General features: G+C 39.2%; 1 protein-coding gene across 1 annotated transcript in view; it reads left to right on the top strand.

Moving 5' to 3' along the window:
- Nucleotides 1-22,124, top strand: part of COL25A1 (collagen type XXV alpha 1 chain) — a gene marked incomplete at its 5' end in the record, with an annotated part of 558,067 nt that overhangs the window by 453,344 nt on the left and 82,599 nt on the right. The window contains 5 exons of the mRNA XM_025212861.1: nucleotides 9,752-9,805; nucleotides 11,247-11,273; nucleotides 14,626-14,670; nucleotides 19,945-19,977; nucleotides 20,147-20,182. Of these exons, the coding sequence (XP_025068646.1) occupies nucleotides 9,752-9,805; nucleotides 11,247-11,273; nucleotides 14,626-14,670; nucleotides 19,945-19,977; nucleotides 20,147-20,182 (195 nt within the window). The remainder of the gene's footprint in view (nucleotides 1-9,751; nucleotides 9,806-11,246; nucleotides 11,274-14,625; nucleotides 14,671-19,944; nucleotides 19,978-20,146; nucleotides 20,183-22,124) is intronic.

Here is a 22,124-nt window from a genome sequence, read left to right as displayed (position 1 = left end):
GCACAAACAAGTCATTTTGGACAATACTACTATTGCCCAAAATGACTTGTTTGTGCTTAGTGCCGATGTAACGCAATATCATCACAACTTACTGACAAAACAGTTTTCTTTGACAGTGGCAATTGTGTGATCTCTGTAGCATCTAAAAGTAGCCAAATTTGTTAGGATGTTGCTGCTGATAGTGAACCAAAGTGTAAAGTCTCCCATCAGGGCACTTGGGGTTAACATGTGGAACTTCAATTAGTGTTAATGGCAGATACACGGCCAGAAGCCGGATTCTGCAACACGTGAAACCCTCCTCCGTTACTGACAGCCACAAGATATTTCAACATATTTGTGCATTTGAAAACTCCTTCTCATGATTTTGCTAATGAAGGCCCTGGAGTTTCTGTATAGTATATTATTTTAGGCAACCATCAATCCTCTGGATCATGGTGTACACGTAAGAGGTCTAATCAGGTGCCTAATGAATCCACATGTTGTATATAAACAAAAACAAAACCCCAGTATGTCAGCAACAATAATTCTCTGTGTAAGTGGTCAGCAGATAAATTACTGGAGCATTTACTCTCTTGCTGAGTAGAGCTGGGTGATTTCTTTTCAGCAAATGGTAAATTAGCTGGAAAACAAGAATTGTATAGTCCCCAAAGTATTTGGGAATTCAGATTGAATTTACTGAATAATTTTTGCTGGAAAAAAATTGGCGGTGGAGGAGGGGTGGGGCAGACTCACAAAAATTTCTAGGTCAGTGATGATTTCCCTATTTCACCTAATAGTCCAAGGATTAGAGTAACCAGCCAGGAAGATGGAGCCAAAGTCCCTTTTTTGCATAAGAGCATTTCACCCCACAGCTGCATTCTCTGCAGGAGTATGCCCTAAGAATCTTTAGGGGTGGATGCTGTTAGTCCGTCCTGGTGACAGTTTCACTTGTTTGAATAATTAAAAAATCTCTGGCTAAGGGGTGGAATCTGGATGTCTCACTTCTGAGATGAGCATCCTAAAAACTTTGGGCTAAAGAGTCATTCTCACTCCCCTGTTCTCTGTCCCGAAGCAAACAGAATGTCTTGTAGGAGGAGTTGAGTGAAGCACACTGAAGAATACCCTATAGCTTTGCAGAGGGGAGGCTTGCGCAATGGTTAGAACACCCAAGCTCAAGTATACTTCCTATTTGTTTCAGCCTCCTGATTAGGAGATTCTTCTGTGAGGTAGAAATGCAGATTAAAATTCCCTCAGGTATGGGAGAAAACTGAAGCAGTGTGTTCAACAACCTTCATGAGTGCTTTAACCCTCTTGACATACAAAAAACTAGAACTCTTGGTTCCAAAATGATACCTTTTATTAGACCAACTGGAAAATGGCAAGAAAATTGTCTTTTTCTGCAAGTTTTTGGGATCAAAGTCCCTTCGTCAGGCTCTGGGAAAAGTGTAGATGGTACAAGATGGTAAAAAGTCCCCACAGGTAGGAAATAAACTTCATTTTTGCATAGAGAGCTGAAACATGGAAGATGCCGAATTTCAGCCAATTTTGGATTTTAAACTTCATTGCAGAACTACAAGGAAGTTTTTTTACCTCCCTGCCTCCCATCCGATACCTTCAGGGAAGGAATTCTGCCTGATCAACACATCAAAGAGCTACCCAACACACCTCACAAAGACACTCTCATGGACCCAGAGGGACAGACTTCCATCTTCAGCTCTCTCTGTGCAAAAATGAAGTTTATTTCCTACCTGTGGGGACTTTTTACCATCTTGTACCATCTACACTTTTCCCAGAACCTGACGAAGGGACTTTGATCCTGAAAGCTTGCAGAAAAGGACAATTTTCTTGCCATTTTCCAGTTGGTCTAATAAAAGGTATCATTTTGGAACCAAGAGTTGTAGTTTTTTGTATGTCTTTTTGTCTCAGACCAACATGGCTACCAAGTTAACCCTCTTGGGTTTTTGAGTAAAAAGGAGCCAAATCCTCTTCTGTCAGCTTTTGTATCTAGTCTTCTGTTTCCTTTGCTTTCCTTACAGATACCTAAAACAGAAGCATTTTGAATTGGATTGAATATTTATCAAAGTAAATTAAATGTTTCAGTTTTCCATTTGGAATATTTTTGTAATGATTTGGTCGGAATAGAATTGTTTTGTTTTTTTGGTTCACCAATTGAAGGAAAAATCAAGTAATTGCAGTCTTTTGCCTGGGTGCAACACATATAAGCATGCTACCTAAATTCCACCTTCAGTTCTGAGTACAGAGGGACTAACTAAAGACAGAATTTGCCCTGTTAATCTGTGTGCTCTCTCAATTCATGACCACTAGGAACTAAAAATACAAGGTTATGATAAACTTAATAAAAGCAAAGGCTCCGGGCTCCTTTGCAGGGAAAACCTTTCCTTTGTAAGAGACTGCCATTCTCAGTGTCAGTCCTGTAAAAAAAAATGGAATGGGTTTTACATTTAAGCCTTCATATAAGGCCTAATTCAGCCCTCTCATTAACTTCAGCTGGAAGACCCTTATTTAATGGTCAGAGGTGGACATTAAAGAAGTTGGGTCAGACCCTCAGCTGACATAAATTGCTAGAGTTGTGAAATTCACTCCAGTCAGGCAGTCTGTTTGCTTGGCTGGGTCTCAGTTGCCCCAGTGTGTAATAGGGGGATAATAATACCTACCAGACAAAGGATTTCCATTTGTAATGTGTTCTGTGAAATGTTAGTCATGTGTGTAAGGTGAAAAGCTGAAAGACATGGTGGGAATCCAAAGATTATGTGCCTAATTCTGATGCCTTTTACATCAATATAAATCCATTAATGGAATTAATCCTGATTTCTACCAATTCAAATTATATCAGAATTCAGCCTTTTATTGGATGCAGACTTTTCTTTTTCCACAGGTACCACCCTGTGGCCTTATCCTGGCAAGCTGCACAATACTGAGCCTTATAGCATCACTAAATCCTCATGCATATTGCTAAAACTGTAGCTACAAAGCTTCTGCCAATGTGCACAAAGGTCCCAAAGTGTCATTGCCTAGGCCACCACATACTCCTCTCTGAGATGGGGAGGGACTGGAGGCCTCATGTCCTTTTGTCCTGAATTTAGTTAAACTGACCTTGATGTCACAGTACCATATGCTGGTCCTTTGGCTGCAACACTTAATGCTTTCGAATTTGGCAAAATGCCTGGTTTGTTCCAGTTACGGTTCAGATTCCCATACCCTGTGTGCAGCTTCTTTTTAGCATTTGCACTTCCAGCCTGATCACCAGTGCTTAGCAACATCTCTCCGTGTCAAGTAGTCCTTTGCTTTGATTTTCATTTCCATCACTCAAGCAGTAGAAATTTGTTCTCTCTGCCTAGGTTACTGGATACAACAGTGCTAGAAATTAAAGCTAATTCCGATTTAGGACTAACATGAACAATTACATAATAAATATTGCTAGGCTTCCTAGTTTGTGTGTGTATATATATACATATGTGTGTATATATATATTGTATATAAAATAATAAATGCGAGAGGCAAAGATGATATATCTTTTATTGGACCAACTATGTAGTTGGAAAAAAGTTAGACAAGATTTTGAATGTAAAATGTTCTTCGTCAGACCTCCACATCCTTACTCTACCATAACATGGAAACTATCGAAATCTGACACTTAAAATGAAAAATCCAGAGGCTTTTTGTAGAAAGTCTTTCATTCAAAAGCTTGTCTAACTTCATGCCAACTTCATGGTCCAATAAAATATGTCATTCTAAGAAATCCTTGCCTCCCACATAATTTCTGGATTATCACTGCTACAATATCACACTACACTACCATAAAATAATAAAGCCATTTTTGGACACTATCTATACATTTCAGCTAGCAATGTTTCACATGAGGTATACGCATGGATATTGTGACTCACTGGTACAAATTTTATAGCTCTGTGGACATGGGATATTAATCTACAAAAAAACAATCAAACACGACATTTCTACAATTTCACTGTCATTTGCATGGGCGGTCATATCTTTTGTAAATATACGAGCTTGCCTTTGAGTAATATCTTGTCTTCTTAAAGGCTAATGAGTAGTACTGTAGAGAACAAAGTTGAAAAATATTTAATTGCCCACTGTTCTAAAAGAAATATTTGCAGATTTACAGGTTCAGGACATGTTTTCTATTGACCTGATTGCTTTTGCAAACTTGCAAACCTTTTGGCAGATGGGAGATGTGTGGATGCCATAGTGTCTCCTGTAGAACAACTATGAAAGCTATTGACCAACCAAGTGTGCTTCACACTGCTATGGAGCACCAACATTTAACTGCATTCCCATCTCCAGGGACAGTGGTTAACACAACCTATTTTAATGTGATTAGAAGTTATGCTAGCTAACAGTTCATGTCTACCATTCATAGGATGCTTTTGAATAGACATAGTAATGGAAGCCCATTCAACCCAGCAGCACAGTTTCTGAAGGAGCCCCCTAGCTGGAGGAGGAGCTGAGAAAAAGCGCCAACCAGCCATTAGGGCTTCAGGTTAACTTATTTCTTTGGGGTTGGAAGGTTACAATCCTGCCTCCAGTCCCTCAGGTTCCTGCCTGCAGGAGGAAGGATCACAAGATAAATCTTCAGTGTTGACAAGAGTACAGTATGGTCCTCATTTCCATTTTAAGAAAGAGTATGGGTTATGTTTTTAGATACACATTAGAAAATTATAGAAGTGTTTTGCAAAGTGATTTTTCCCTTCAGACTAACAGTGCCTCTTGTTTCCAAGGAGTTAACAAAAGAGAAAGTAGGCAATTAACTGAACTTAGAATGTGCAGTGGACAGAGTCACTGTTTGGTGGGAAAAAAGCAAACAAGTTCTTAATACCTTTCAAAGCTAAATGATGTGTAGAAGACAACTGTTTCTACAATCTAACACCTTCATCGTCAGCATTGTTAAGGACAGACTTTAACACTTGTCAGGAAACACATCCATGGTGGCACAGTGAATGTAAAACTATATTAGAAGAAAGAGTGAAATTCACAGTTTATTTCAATTGACTAATGCCCCATTGAAAAATAATCTGATTGAAATCATTACATGTAATAGCATTGTTGAATGATAGATTTTTCCTTTGGTGCCTCATGTCCTCAAAAGAAAGGTGTAATCATTCTTCAACCTTTAAATTACATCTATCTTTTATATTACTCTATAAAATAGTAAGTGGTTGAATGGTTAAAACAGCCCATGCAGTGTTTTATATTCTAGCTTTAAAATGTGTTTTGGTAATACATAAATAAATAAATATGTAAATAAATAGCAAAACCGTAATAAACCATAGTTGCTAACAAATGCATTCTAAATTATTTTCAGCCTAAATACTAAAGTGGTCGTTTGGGACCAATATTTTTTAAATAATGTTGTGTTTTAAGGTATAGCAGAGGAGGCACTATCAATCTCTGTGTATTTAAATGTCAGCTGCTGTTTTGCTTTGTAACTACCTATGGAATTTCCTCATCAACTGAGGATGTAAAAGGTTGTCAAGAATTTTTTTAAGTTTTAAAAAAAGTGGAAACTGTTAAATTACATATATGGCCCAAATCTGCCCTTAGTTCAAACCATGCAACTGAAGGACAGAATTTGGTCCATACTACGATCAGACAATTATGCTAAAAAACCGTAAGTGATTATGTGCAATAGTATCTATCTTTGAAATTGTAACTTTCCTTGAATAAAACTCTGCAGCCTCCCCTTCTGTTTTGCTACTGCTCTTGAAGTATGTTATCAATTATTCCTTGGAGACAGTCACATTTTAAAGTTCAGCCATTTTCCTTTTGTGGTTACATTTCTTTTTTTGTAGTGGTGTTCTCTGCAGGTTGCAGAGATGGAATGCATTGTAGAGTAGGCCACTGAAACTTTTTTTATACACCCTCTTTCCTGCCTCAGAGGTCACCACTGTCCATTGTGGTCACACCACTAAGCAAGGACTGGCTAGAAAGTTTTTGTGAAATAACCTTTCAGAGTACCCTTAGGCTTGACAAATTTTCTATTAGTAAAATGGAGAAGGGATAGAGGAAATTTTTAGTTTCTCATTAATGTCCTGCTGCAGGAAACATGGAGCCTTGTACTACATTTGTAGTTGAAGTTTAGAAAGCTTAGCATAGGGTAGTTTTACAAACAAGCTGGGACTAGAATGGGCTGCTAGTCCTCCATCATCTGGAAGGCTCCACTTGCATGCTGTGTAACACATTTTAAAATGGTGAATGAGGAATGAAGGATGTTACTTTGGCTGCTAGGTGAGATGTGGGTTGAGTACATATTATGAAGTTCCTGGAAATACATGAATCTGCTAAGTCACTTGGGTCTGATAGCTCTAAGCAAGCTGCTGATTGTGTAGAGTCTCCTGTGTGCATGCTAGTAAACATATTCAGTAATATCAGAGCCAGTTCTGCCACCAAGGCTTGTCTACATGGGGAATTTGGGGCTCAGCAAGCTAGGTTATAAATTTACAGAATTTACAATGCACCAAGCTGCTTCAAACTGTTCCCATGCAAATGCTCTTATTTTACACTAAGTGGAAGTGATGTAAGCTATGGTACACACAGGCAGCATACATGCATTCAAATCATCTGGGAGAATTCTCCTAGGTTTGTTTTTCTGGTAGAAAATCTTACCCAGAACTGTGTGTACAGGCATTCAAATGCTGAGGCCCTGAAGAGTGGAGATTTTGCAGTGCTGACACTATGCAATCAGGGGAGGGCCTTGTGTGCACATCTCAGCATGCTCTGCACAGGATTTATAGCACATCAGCTACTTCACAGTAACTGCCCATAAGGCTTGCTCTTAAAGTATAAATAGATGTCATTTTTGTTATGGCATCAGCTGTGCTGGGATGTGTCTGAGCACAGCTGATCAGCAGAAGCAGACATCACCATAGCTTCTGTGCCACATGGTTGCTTGTCTGCCACTCCTGGAGCTTCAGGTGCCTGATCCTGAGGGAAAATGGCCCATGGGTTCCTCCACCTGAAGACATGTGACCCAGGAATCCCCCTGCAGGGGATTTAACCCAGGTCATGCATCCCCCAGGTGTTTTCCGCTTGCAGATGCACGTCCTGGGTTGGGGCAGGGCAGTGTGAACATGCACTTACACATGTCTGTAGGAGCGTGCAATATGTGCCCTCCCCTATAAGAACCAGTCTGTGACTAGATTTATTTATGTGACTATTTGTGGGCAATTAGAGCATAACAAGAGGCAAGGATGCCTGTTTGCCACCTTTGCACCCCATTTTTTATGGTGGCACAAGGGATGAACTTACTGCACAGTGGATGAAGAGGACTGTGTTACTGTGCTTTAGCTAAACATCCTTGGGTAGACGAGTCCCCAGAAACAAAACAATTTTCTGAGAAAGTGAAAGATGAAAAATTGAAGGGAAAGTATGTATTATTAAAGTCAGAAAGTGAAATTATTTCTGAAGTGCTGGTCATTAAATTCAGAGGAAGAAAATCATCTCAGAAGCATAAGGTCACTCATAAACTGTTCCTGAAGCCCTGCTTTCAGTCTCTCTTTCCTCTAGAGCTGATCTCCTGTGGGGCATATCCTCTGTCCTTGTACCAGCAGTGCCAAAAATCCAGAACAGAGGACAGAAGAACTAAGTTAGAGAGACTTGCAAAGAGGCTCAGGACAAGTCTGTTGTTTTAAGAGGGTTTTACTCTAACCAGATAACAGCTTAAGGTTTTCCCTTCATTTCAGAGAAAATAAGCTGATTCTTCTGTCCTACTTTAGCAGTCTCTCTCTACCGCCCTGGTAGCTACAGGCATTAATACCACTGATATGCAAGCCCTAGTAGAAGATGGAGCCTTGGAACCCTGACACTTTGATTAAAGGCTTAAGCCCTGAGAGAGTATCAGTGGGCAACAGCTGTTTTAAGGGAAGGGGACAGAAATGAACAGTGACTCATTCTTTGGAGGGGAGGAGGAGAAATGAGTGTACATGCAAGTGCCTTTTCCATCTCGTTGTCTCAAATGACAGTTTTTCTTCAAATGCTTTTTAGGTCAGCCCTTTGTAGGGCCCTGATGCTTGAGAGTCAGTAGCTGTAAATGCTTGCCTCCTGATGGGTCAAGCTTGTCTACTACAGTATCAGACAGGACACATTCAAGAATCTTGGGGAACATTGATTGTGACTTTATGCCTCCCTGTAATGCTGTAACCATCATGGTGATTAGATGGCTCATCTCCTGCTTCGAAGACTTTCCTCACTGCATGTCACAAATGCTTTCGGGAGAGTCTCAACAGGAACTGTATTCTATATATGCGATTTGTAAATGATTATACAAGTTAGAAATGGCAAAGGCTCGTGCCTGTGGAAAATGTTGCAGAAAAGTACTCTCTCTAGAATGGAGGTTGCAACTAGATTCCATGTTAGCGCTCCTGTAACATTTACAAAATTATAACATTTATATTTACAAAATAACTTGTTAGGGAAATTGCCTGATTTTCTATGAAGAAAAAAGAGAAGGCAAGGCAAGGCTTGAAGAATTTATCCAAACATCATTTTGTCCTCTGAGTTCCTGAACATGAAATGTAGACTCTTCTGCATTGCTTGTGTCCATTTATAGTTCAATTATAATGGGAGCTATTGAAGGTTAAGCACTTTTGAAAACCAGACCATTTAATTTAAGTACCTAACTATGAATTTTGGAGTCCACCTTTAGGCATGCATTTTTTAAATCTTGTGCCTTTTTAATACTTTTTACGAAGACTCGTAGTTACAGTAGGCTGTACTCTACATGTGTGTTATTAAAAGTTACTGAGGCTGATGATTATCTCATTAAGTGTTTGAACAAAGAAGAGTTTATTGGGAGCATTATTTGTTAACTTCTTAAATGTATTAATTTGGTGAACTATCCATTACATTTTTTTAAAACTTGTCTTCGTTTACCTGTATGGGGAGAGAAATGAGAACTACCTTATTTCAAAATTATAATAATAATAAAAACCTCTAAGTGGTTGTGGTTACTGTATATCACTTCATTTTCAACTGTTAGCTCTTATTACAAGTACCAAGCCAAGAGAAATGGGCAAATGAGTTCACATACAAAAATTAAAAAATCACCAACTCCCCCAAAACTCTTTCATTTCTAGAGCAGGCCCTTTTATGCTAGAAATCTAGCATTTTTTTATCATAATTTTCCACAATTCTCCGCATATCTGTCTTATGACTGAGATTAGAACTGAAGTGCCAAAGTAACTCAATAGTTTTCAACACAATACAATACAATACAACATCACTCCAATACTAGTATTTTTTGTGCTTTTCCAGGCTAAACAAGAGGAGGAGATGCTGGCAGTCTTTGGATGGCAGTCTTCCATCCAAATGATTGGGGATGACCTAGAGGGGTCAAAAATGCAGGGATTAGCTAGAAAGGTCAAAAATGAAAAGATAAATTGTCAGCGTCAGATTCACTGTATGGGCACATGCCTTTGAAAGGCTACTTGTATGAGGTTAATGGGTCAGTTTTGCAGACTGAAAGGTCCTGATCCTTCTCTCATTGCCATCTTACAACTCTGTAAACTCACTGACTCCAGTGACTGACTTATATTGGAGTAACTGAAATCAGAAGCCATCCCAAGTGGTTCAGGATGCTTAGTATAAGCATCCCAACTTTCAGATATTTATTTAAATGGAATGCGTTTGATATTTGTCCATTGTTACCTGTTTGCCAGTAGGGGATATTTGGTTAGAATATTGATGATATTCTTCATCTTGTTTTTATCAATCTCTGTATTTATTGCCATGCTAGGGTGATCCAGGTTTGCCCGGTGCAGTTGGAGAAAGGGGAACACCTGGACTTAAGGTTAGTGTACAAAACTGATTAAAATTAAAGCACAGAAGCACAAGTGAATGGCTCTGTCATGCTTTGGCTTGGTTTATTTCATGATTTTTTTTTAATGATCTTCCTACATACAGTGTTCAGTGCTGTAAAGAAGTTTTCCATATTTCACTGTAAAGAAGTATATTTTTCCATGGCATGCATACAATTCCAGCCAGCATCACTGATACATGGATATGCACTGCAAGCCATATGTTCAAGTGTTTGGAAATTTGGAGCTCTTGTCCTAGGCCTTTATTTATGCTCCTGACATGTATTTCAGACTTTTTTTCAAGGATCACTGTGCTCAATTATTTGATAAGCTTCAAGGTTAAAACTTGTGATCCGATCCTGCTCTTTTAGAAGTTAGCAGAAAACTCCAGTGAAGGCAAAGTTGGGCCAGTAGTCATTATGGCAAAAACAAGCGTATTTTTTTAAACAATGTTTTTCTGTGTGTCCAACATGTTTGGATTGGTGGTCTCTCAGAAAGGGTAACACCACGGTCTAATCCCTTCATCTGTATGAGAGTGTCTCTGGGTGCTCACTCAGCTGATTTTACCATCACATTGACAGTGACAGACAGCTGGGGCAGACTTTAGAATTTGTTGTGTTGCTTCCTGTCCATCAGGGAAAAGAACAAGCCATGTGGGGGTATAGCCTTTTCTCACTTTATCCACTGTGAAAGCCAAATGATGGCAGTTAATGTTTAATTCGTATTCACAGCAGTATTCATGGAGTTGCCTAGCGACCATCTGCCATCCAAAGGGATAGAGTGGTTGAAAATGCAGTGATGAGTTGTCAGGGTCAGATTCAGCATATGAATGTATATAGGCCTTTGAACTGTCCTCTTGAGCCCATTGTAATTTTTAAAAGTACTGGCTATAAACTGTCCTTTTATTTTGCACTTTGGGAACACGGAAGGCTCTTTACTCTGTCCTACATTACGAATCTGGTCAAGGTGCTTTAAAGGTTTTCCTTTCTTCACAATTGTCCTCCAGATCCACTGTTCACCCTCAAGAATTCTTGTTTATTTTTTCCCTCTCCTTCAGCAAGGAGGAGAGCTGTGTACATTTTCTTCTGGTTTCTCTTTATCCTGGTGATTTTCTTTATAGAGACATGACCCTAATTTTTACCCTCTGTGTAAGCCAGAGTAAGAAACCAAAAGAATTACCAGTCTTTTAACTGTGGATGGCACTGCAAGTATAATGTTGCGTAGCTCATCAGAATTTTATTTTGAATCATTCATGACATGGCTTCTTCTCTGGAATAATCCACATTATTAAATAAAATACAGCTGCTGTACAGTGCCTTGTATTGAATACGTTGTCTGATGTCTCATGACCCTTCTGTTTAGCCATGTAATGACTCACTCTGAGCATTGGATATGTTAATAAAATCAAGATTTTCTTCTGACTCCTTTGATCAGGGTGATCCAGGAGAACGCGGAGAAAAGGTGAGGCATATTTCACTTTCCTGTGTTTGTCTTGTTTTGAAGTATTATCCTCACTGCTGATGCTGATCTGTCAGCGACCATCTGCTGACTGTGTCAGAAGTTAGTAACTAGAATTAAGTCACTAAACTCTCAAGACTGCGGACCCCGTTACACAATCCTGACATACAAAGTAGGACCTGGTTAGACAAGTAATTCTGTGGAATCCAATGAGACTGCATATTCTACATGTTTGCTAACACATGCAAGGAGTGTGGAGTTAAGCTCTGTCTCTACAAACAATATTGAAAGAAGATGTGCCTATTCTGAATACATGGAAAATCAACTCTTTTCATAATTTGTCTTGGGATTCTGCTTGTCTGTGAGTAGTCATTCATTACATAAGTGTCAGGTTGCATGGTGATACCTGTCTAGATTTCTGATGATAGATGCCCAATGATAGATGCCCAGTTCTCAGAGGGGCAGAGGCAGGGCCCAGTTCTCTGCTGCTTAGCACCGTATTATTGTGTGGGTCACGTTAGGTAAAGCTGAGAGAATCTGATTCTCTTCTCACTTGCAAGGGGAGTCAGTGAGGAGTTATCTCAATGAAATCAGCTGTTACAACTGAGTAAAGTAGAAGCAGCGACAGAGTAGGAGCCATGGGCTCGATTTTGTCCCATCAGGACAGAACTTCAGTGGTAGTCCTCATGTGAAAAAGTGCTTCTTAACATGAGTAAGGTTTGTACTTGAAGCAGTATAATGTGTGGCGCTAATCAAGGAGAAAGATACTTCCTAATGTGAGGAAGAGATGCATAGTATGATCTTCTATAAATAGAAATAGCCAAGGTGGCCGCTCTTTGGGGGGAGCCATTTGCTTGTCATAAGTTTTCACTCACATTTTGCATCTGCAATTGAATTACAGCTCCAGATCAGCTTAAGTCTATTTGATTGTAGATGTAAATAGAGCTTGTACCCACAATTCATTTTCTGTATACTCAAAATCACAAATGGAAATCACACTTGCAAATTGGGAAGACACATATAGAGTACTTTTGAAAACTTACCCCAAAATGTAAACATCACAATCAGCACTTTTTTCCTATCTGATTGTCACTTTAGTTAAATTTCAATTAAGATCATGCAGTTGGTCCAGTAAAAGATATCACCCTAAGAAATGCTTGACTCTCTTTAGATTTCAAGACATATGAAAAATTTCAGTAATCATGTATTCGTTTATTTGGCACACAAATTAATACCAGTCATTTTTGACATTTCATGTATTGTCCATTATTTTTGCCCATTATATTTCATCATGATCATATCTTAGCTTTCTTAAAAAGTGCCATGATAAAACCAGTGCCTAAGCCATGATATAAAATGTTTAATATACCTGGAAAAAAAATTCCTTTTTGGCTCTGGGGGTATTTTTGTGCTTCACCAGGCCTTTAATTAAAATTTTCCTAGATATAATTACCCACTATGATCATGTTTAGGGCGTATGGAATAGCCTGTCTATTATAATGAAGCTCTCTGGCTAAGTGGAATTTTGTATCAAATTTGGGGTGGACTATTAAATGAAAACTTTCTCTTAGAAAGATTAGATGTTTTTCTAACTTAAGGGGACCATCCCAATATAACATCCCATTTATTATGCAGATTTATTACACTGCCTTGAGGAGTTATAGCCATTTTATGAGTGGGGAGCAATTGATTTGCCTTGAACAGCTGTAACCCTGTATTTCTATTCTCCTGCCACTAGATTTTAGTAACTGCCATAAAAGTCAGTGATTCAAAATCAGACTACAAAAAAGTGCTCTTAGGGGAACACTAGGAGCCCAATTCTTGGCTGCTACAGACCTCATGGGGAGGGTTGGGGGCCAGTCCATCCCCTGTGAATAAAATTTAGTGCAATCTCACAGCTGCCAAAAACAAAACCTGGCTGCATTTCCTTAAAGGTCTATTTTGGATTGTCAGATCACACGGTGGACATACGTATTTTGACCCTCTTAACGTTTCCTCATTCTGGGGCAATGAGGCAAGTAGCTGAGAGCCAGTAGCATAATGAAGGGGAAGCAACCAGGGCACCAGCTCTGGGTACTGACCTTGAGGGTGGAGCACAAAAATGGCAGCAGCTGTGCTGCCAGGTAGGCCACCGCCGTGCCCGCAGTGCCACAGCTGGTGATGCTGCCATGTGTGCTGCTACCACCCAGTGCTTTCAGGCATCCAATTATGCCTCTACCTCTAGCCATTTATGAAGTAACTCCAACCAGGTACGGAAGCAGGTGGAGTGGGAGGGCAGGAACACATGAAAAGTTAAAAGCAATGAAAATTGCTCAGCGAATACTATATAAATGAGAGTTATCTATTGCTTGCACAGTATTCTGTGTATTTGGTCATTGCCCACTATTCCACTCTGGGCTGTTTACAGATAATATTTATCAATGCTTTTTGTATAATGAAAAATATTTTTAAAAAATGATTCTCTCTTGTTTCTTGCTATTCTATAGAAGTCTTTGAGCCTGGTTCTCATTTACAGTAAGGCCCTTCTCAAGTACTGTTGCTTTAATGCAGATAAATTAGTATAAATAAGGGTCAACCTCTTTGCATATGGGTAATACTTTTAAAGCATCTCTGGGAAGAAAAGATAACTTGAAATAAGGAACTTTTCTGCTAGCTGGTGCTGGGAGTATTAGCTGGACGTCTTCTCTTTTAATAATAATAAATAGTACTTAGCATTTTCACATAGGCATGGACAGTTTTGGCAGCTCAGTCTGTATTTTATTGAAGTTTTGCTAGCTTGTGACTGATTCATGGGGAAATACTTGAAATTCAAAGAGCATATCATGAATCACTTCAAAATACTAATAAAATATATTGGAAGTTAGTAGCTGCTAACTTTCTTTGATCAGATGTGTCTCGGTCAATGTCTCTCTGGTGAAACGCATGTATTGGCTGTTTCTGTGCTGAATCATCATAAAATCAGTTCTTCATTGCTGGGCCAAAATGAACTGGAGAAGTCTGTAGACTAAACTGACAAAAAGATGAAGTGATGTGACAGCTTGTGTTTTCCCAAGGAACTATAAAGGACTTAATAGCTTTGCAGAGTCTTTCCTATCACTGAACACACATAACAATAGTAAAAGTTGTACTTCAGGCAACCTAAATGAAATATATCATACCATGTTTTCTCCTTCTGTGGATTTTAGTTGAATGAATACTCAATTAGTGTGTTACTTCACATACCTAAATATGTTTTTAGTTGTGCTATATACACACCAGCTAATTAATTAAAGCTGTTAGCTTGGCAATGCTGTTTGAGAATTGCTACATGTCTGGATGGTGTCTTCTTGCATAAACATTATTTTTTTACTTGTAGGGTGATGCTGGAGAAAATGGACCCAAAGGTGCCATGGGTGAAAAGGTAAATTTATTAATGACTAGGGATAAAAGGATGTCCTTAAGAAATGAAAGAGGGGTGTGACCAAAAGGAAAATACACAAAGAGAGCTTTTACAAAGTTGGGTGATTTTACTTTAACCTAGCCTCACAAATATGAGGGGAAAAAAATGGTCTCTGAATATATACTAGAGTTGTTATAGCATGGAATCCATCAGCAAACTTTATTAAGCTCTATTCTCTAGTAGAATGTGTCATGCAAAAAGTTGGGTCACAAGCTATCAAACTACTGTTGTTCCATCCAGCTAGTAAATGGTTCAGATTTCTAGTACTAAAGTTACAGTTCTAACCGTGTATACAGCGTACAGGAGCCAGGACGTGCACTGGGGGACTTGTTTTCAAGATTAACATGGGAAGACCATGCCTGTGACAGTACTTTCATCCCCTTCTTTTCTCCCCCGCACAATATGCCTCTGTAAAAGCCACAAAGACCCATTTAATCATGCTGCTAAAGAGTTGGGGCAAAAGAGATGTGGCAAGGAACAGGACCTCTGTGCAGAGATGCAGTGTCTCCAGGAGATCTTTTAAGACCTTTCGGGATGCAGGAAATGACAGTTTGGGAGGACAGAGCATTGTGTTCCTCAGAGCAGGAAACCCTTTCTGTGATTGGATAGGAAAATAAAACTCTCCAAGAAGAAGCTGGCCTCCTTTGACATTAGTTTCCAAGGAAGAAGCCAAGAGAGTTATGGTAATCAAAACCCCCAAATGTTTGGAATCTTTATGCTAGGTCATGCCAGCTGATGATCTGGCTCTGTGCCTTTAAGTCAGCTCATTCAGCATGGGTGCATATTGCAGAGGTCTCCACAGAATGTGTGGGTTTTTTGGTGTTTTGTTAATTTTTTTGGTGTACCCCCTGTGCTGTGATCAGAAAAGGGGAAGTTAAACCGGGTCGTTTTTCCCCAAAAGATATACTCTGCTTCAAACAAAAATGAATTCAGAGGAGTTCCAGATCTGTGTTAGACAGGAAATAAGGTGAGTTGGTCATTATGGTCCATTCTGACCTCATGATCTATGAAACTCTAAACCTATATTTTTGTGTATAATATATGTGTTTTGTTTCAGCTGTTTGACAGCAATATGCTTCTAATAGTTTTCCTGTTTAATATATCACATTTATAGGACAAAACAAAAACATGTTATTCTGCCCATGTAATTAATTGTATAATGGATTGATTAATAATGAGTTTCCCTTAAGTTTTTGTTTGATAACATATTGCTTTAGTTAGTAAAACTGTTTAAATCTTTCCAACCTTATCAGCTCAAAATACTGTGGAGATGTGAAGTCAGTAACACAACTGCTAGTAGAGGGCACACCCTAAAGTTAGAAGTTAGGTTTAACACCCTATTTAAAAATCCATTTAACTGTAGCTTTCTTATTTAACAAAATGACAGCCTTTGATCTTTATTCTGTTGCTTGCCTCAGGCTATTTTTCTATGCCCTGAGACCATCATCTCTAGGCAAATCATTGGAAATAGTAGATCAGATAAATGGATCATGTATATGTGAATGAAACAGTATGAAGCAGATAAAGTTAAGAATTTCTCCAGGGAGCCCAGCTGACAAACTTCTTCAAGTTTGTCAGCTATTGATATAGCTGGCATGCATCCAAATAAACACACTGGTGGGGTATATGTACACTGCTGAGAAGCAGGGTAAATTGGCCTACTTGGCATTTCAGGTTGCCACAGCTAGAGTGCTTCTGGTCCCAAGCTAGCTCACTGAAAGGTAGGGCAAGGTATCTTGACATTATGTTGAAGTCTAGAGTATAGATATACCCTTGATCATAACCTTGTTAAAAAGATCTATTTCCATTCTGTTCGAAATCCTTCCTTCCAAAGCAGGACATTTACGTGTTTTTGCATGGACTTCAAACGATTTGCCAGTCTAATTAGGATGGAGTTTTGGAAAATGTATGTCAGCAGATCTCATACCATTTATCTGAAGAACTTAAACTTAATTCACTGGAGTTCTGAAACACTTATGGCTCTCACCCAGTCCAACTTCTAGGCACTTGTAAGGGGTACTGGGATTGCATGGGGATAGATACTGGTTGTGCCAGGCTCATTACTTTACTAGCATCAGGCTAGTTATATGACAGATGTCTAGGTTGGAACAAAGGAGGCCATGCAGCATAGTGGACTTGAATTGATTCCCTTTCTACCTCCCTAACAAAGAAATCTGCCAGGTAGAATAAAGGGTGTAAGGCTTTCCATCCATTTAGATATTGTAAGAAAGGTATAGAAGGATGTTGAACTTATTTGGTAGGGAGGTTTAAGAGTAAGTATAGAAGTCAGTGTAATTACTCCACATTTCTTCAAGCAGAATTTAGAGCAGAATATGACCTATGCTAATCTTGATCATGTTGAAGGGGAGAGGGAGAGCAGCTTGCAGTATAATCATTATAATTAATTCAGGGATGAATTTACCCCAGTGGTTGATAATCTTGTTAGTGATTGCTGCTTCTTCTTGGGTATAAATAAGATTAGGAGCTCTGGCTTTTTTCTGCCTTTTTTTGACTCATCAGAGTCAATATGGGTGCATCTGCACGTGCAATTAATGCAAAGCAATAAACTCCAGAGCAGTTTGAGCTGGAGTAAACTACTCCCAGGTTCAGCGTCTACACATGCATTTAGTCACAGTTAATTACCCTGCCCTAAGATAGTACTTGTCCCCGACAGTACTTTCTTACAGTGGCATTAATTAGTTTACTGCAGTCTAATAGTGTCGCACATGTAGATGGTGATGCTTTACTCTTCAGTTAGGCCCCATCTACACATGTGCTTATACCTGTCAGTGGCCAGATCACTTTAAGGAGACAGATAGAAGTTTTGTGGCTTTTTCTTTCAACTTGGTTATAGGGTCTTGAGGTAGCTCAGTGAGAAGCCTGTCACACTCTTCTTTAGCCAGTATCTTTTGCGGGGAGTATGCAGCAAGCCATGCCTTTTTCACCTGTTTCCATAGATGTACATGGCACTGGGGTCCTCCAGATCTCTCCATGAGCCTCTGTTCTGTACCATTAACACTGGGTGCTTGCCTATAGCTTTCATGATATTTTTTCCCTAAAACATACCATGCACCTCCTGTCTCAGAACAATAGCTATCTGGATTCTGCAATATGGGATGCATCTTAGAACATCGCTGTTTGAAAGGCAGTTACCTGAACTGATGAGCTGCAGTAATCTGCCAGACTAATTGAGCATTGGGTTCTCAAGGCGAGATACAGGAAGCATCTGCAACTTGCATTGATTTCATTACATAAATATGGATTTCACAGCCTACATGTACGTTTCTAAGTTTGGAAATGCTAGCAGAAGTGAACCATTGTAGATCTCACACATAGGGTCAGTGGCAGACATGAGAGTAGAGCCCACTAGCCCTTGCTTATGCTTTCCTGCTCTAATCATGGGCCTTTCAAACAACCACGTCTCCTTGACATGCTATCCCATGTGTGTTTTCCCTGCTAAAGTTCTTTCATTTTGAAACCAGCTGACCCAGTGAGGAACTGAGACCATGCTCTAGCTATAGTTTTTACTTTAATCCCATATTAATTTTCATTCTTGCATGAAGGTGGATTATAAACACTTTGTGTCTTATTTCCACTCTCTCTGGTATTATCCCTTAAAATGTTTAATTTACGAATGTCTCTCACCAGTTGTTTTGCTACTTTATAGCTATAAAAAGTCCTTGAGATTTCACAGTTGTACGTGCTTATGAAGGACAGCAGCATTATCACTCATACTTGTCTATCAAAATGAGGCAGCTCAGGTTTCTAGACATGTATCAACCTTTCAGAAAATTGCCTTTTGTTGTTTCTTTATCCTCTGGAAAGAACTGCAAATAGCTATGAAAAGGAAATCTAGTCCTAATCCTCAAAGGGTTGTGAGCACAGGACCTTACACCATTTAATTTATTACTGTATAATACTTAAAATAATATTAAAGAATGAGCTTTTAAAACATGAAATCATCACAGCCATTCATTCCGCTTACCATCCAATGATCAACAGGTAGTTTTTATACCATGCTAATAATAATAATACCTAACGTATATTGTGGTAATACATCCAAAATATGTTGCATGTATTAGCTATTTTACTTCTACGTGTAAGTCAGTAGCATACTTCTGTGCAACTTGAAGTTGACTTGCTGTGATGTGATTTATTAATTTTAATGAACAATCGTAATTAATTCATGATAATTAATAATGAAGAGACTCTCTAAATACAGCTGCTGGAGACAACTTCTGCAATTCGTGTAGGCTTAATTTATTTAACTAAGTTGAATAATACAGTTTATCTAGTGAGGGGGTGATATTTCATTAACTTAGTTCTTCCATTCTCCTTTGGCATCTCATTTAAGGCAAACCACAGTAAACTATGACACAAGAATTTTCCAAAGCCTGTGAAGCAAAGAATGAAGGGCTGGCAGCAAGCACCTCTGGTGAAGCCACTAGCTGATTCTGTACCCTCCAGCAAGTTACCTCAATCAGACCCAGTCGGCCCAACTGAAAACTGCAGGGGAAAAAAAAGGAAAAGTTTTTTGAAAGCTAGGTACTTCATCAGAACAGAGCTTTACCGGGAAAATAAATTACAAATGCTCTGACATTCTCTTTCCTACAACACTGAGCTGCATAAAAACACCAGGATAAAGTGGTGAAGAGAAACTGAGGAAAAGAGCTAGTTACTGTGACATGTCTTTATTAAGATAAACGGAGGAGTCACTGGGCTCTTTGAGACTGAATGTCATTAACACAAAGGCTTTGTCATTTCAGGCCTGACACTTGCCGTCCGTGGACGTAAACCAAAGGGATCAGTTATGCCCTTTGAAAAAGACAGCTAATGAGTTTTACTGTGCATCAGCAATCTGGAGATGTCAAAACACTGGGCATCCTTCCAGCTTTCTGCTGTACACCTATTTAAAATCCATATTTATTGTAGCAACTCTATTATTGCTTGAGAAACTTCAATAAAATGAATCAGTTTATTATGTTGTCAGGATAAACGGAAAGAAAATCTCTCATCTGCATTTCTTTAAAAGCAGGGTTGTTCCTGTGAAGAATACTTTTTGTCAATGGTCACATTGGTATGCAGTGTCTAAGAGCATATTCACTGTTATTGTAATTGAGAGGCACCTTGAGACTGTGTCAGGATAATTTTGTCCATATTGTTTCTTATATCTGCTTCATGCAAATCTATGTACATGATAAGCATGATCAATGTTCTTTGTGGATTTCATATTAGGGTGACCCTGGATCATCTGCTGCAGGAATTAAGGTAATTTATTGTTTATAATAGTAGTCAGCTTTGAGCAAACTTCCTGGCGCTTTAGACCACAATTAATGTTATTAATGTAATGTTCGTTTGTGCTCTTCCCCAGTTATGTTTCCCCCCGCCATTTGCTCTGATCTGGTATTTTATACATCTTTTAATTTTATTTTTTTAGGGAGAACCTGGAGAATCTGGTCGTCCAGGACAAAAGGTAACCCTCTGAAATTGTCCAGTCTCAGTTCTTGCTATTACACTTATGATGAAATCACATTTATATAGAGCATTAGCAAGGGTGCTTTTCTCCACATAATTGCTTATGCTGTAACAGCAATGGATGCAAGATAGTGCATTTTAACAGCTTGCTAAAATCCTGTCCACATTTTGTTCATGACCATTTTGTGTTTTCAGAACTGTCAGTAGAATGACACTGCCTATAGTGAAATGTGAGAATTAGAGTAATCTTCCCCTTTCTTATGGTTTTTACCACAGTGGAAGTATGCAGTCTCTCTGTTCTCAACAGTCTGAAGCTAACAATGAACGGCTCTACTTTCTGCATACCAACAAGTTAACCTTGCATGTTTGACTAAGTACTGACCTGCAGGTTATAGTATTTTATTATAACTCATTAAGAAGAAATAAATAGTGACCTGAGGGCTGGAGGCACTTGTAGGGAAGATTTAGACTGGTGGAGGCAGACACAGGATTTAAAAAGCTCTGTTTTATTCTTCCCTCCTGAAAAGCCCTTCTACTGGACAGTGTGCAGCCAGGACTTTCTAAGATGGGTAGTGAGTAGCCAGGGATCCAGCTACTTTATATGCTGTGAAGCGTCCTGAGCCTACCAGATTTCCAGTAGGAAATTCACAGTCTCATCAATAGCATTAACTACCCTCCTGTGCCTTAGACCTATTTTTCCGCCACCAAAAAATGGGTAGGACACAGGCATAGGTGGGAGAGCCCATGACAACCTGTCATCTCAAAATCCAAGGATGCCCTGGGATTGCTAAAGTGACACTGGATTTCAGCACTTGCAGTTCTGTGACAGGATCGCAGCTTGGTTTTCCTGCAGGGTTCCACCCATAGCTAGGCTAAGAAACCACAGCTTGTGCCAGGGGAGAGCAGAAACCAACTCTGAAACGTTCATGTAGTACTTGGGTCAGGAAAGAACTAAAATCATATGACTATAGGAATATTGGGACAGCTATTTTCTAAAATTCAGTCCCTTTTTCAAGCCAAGCAGAATTCCAAAAAAAAAATTTAAGAATCAGGAAACAAAGCAAAAAATTGCATTCAAGTTTTCACCATCACAAATTATGATCTTAATGATTTGTAACGACTGAACAGATATAACACTATTACAGTATGCAAATGTAATTTGTCAGTAAAACTTAGTTTTAATTAGAAAAGCTAATGAAAGTAGTTTTAACTTATCTAATCTATGGAATCATTAAAATGTTGTCTCATGAACGTGTAATATTGGATAATAAACCAGATAAAGCACTTTAAAACATGTTTAGATTCATATTGTCATTTGCTCTGTGCCAGGAAGGGAACAACCAGCAGTGATTTATCAGCAGGCTAGTGGATCTCAGTGCCTAGTACAATCAGGTTTGATGTAATAGATGTAATAGATATAATAGGGATAAAACTGGAGTGTGCATTCCTAAACATCTGTAGGCTGAGTTTATGGTACACAACAGGGGACTCTTTGCCTTTCTCCCCACAAGCAGCCTGTTTGCTACCTTTCCATGCCCCTCTGTATTAAGAACTCCCCGTAAATCCTCCAGTTCTTCCCTCATGCATGGGGCTCTGTGTGCCTTTCATTTTCTTCTATGGCAGAGGCCATTTGTACCCCCATCTCTCTCCATTACAAGTCCAGGTGTCTCTGTCCCTGTGTACCCCTCCTCAGTTCAGTCTCCCTGCAGCATCCACCCCTAGGCAGGGACTTTGTATGTCCCAGTTCCACCTTTCCCCTTACCAGTGTCCCACAATATCCTTACCACCAGAGATTCAATATGCCTCTATTAATCCTCTCTTGTACCAAGGTCTCCTTTTCTACCCCGTGTCAGGCTCCGTATTCCCCCATTTCCTCCTTCCCCATTCCCTTCATACTAGGGCATCCCACTTGCCCCCACATGCCAGGCACTGTTTTCTTG

Source organism: Alligator sinensis, unplaced genomic scaffold, assembly GCF_000455745.1.
Source record: "Alligator sinensis unplaced genomic scaffold, ASM45574v1 scaffold66_2, whole genome shotgun sequence".
NCBI lineage: Eukaryota > Metazoa > Chordata > Crocodylia > Alligatoridae > Alligator > Alligator sinensis.
This window is presented reverse-complemented; position numbering and strand designations above follow the sequence as displayed.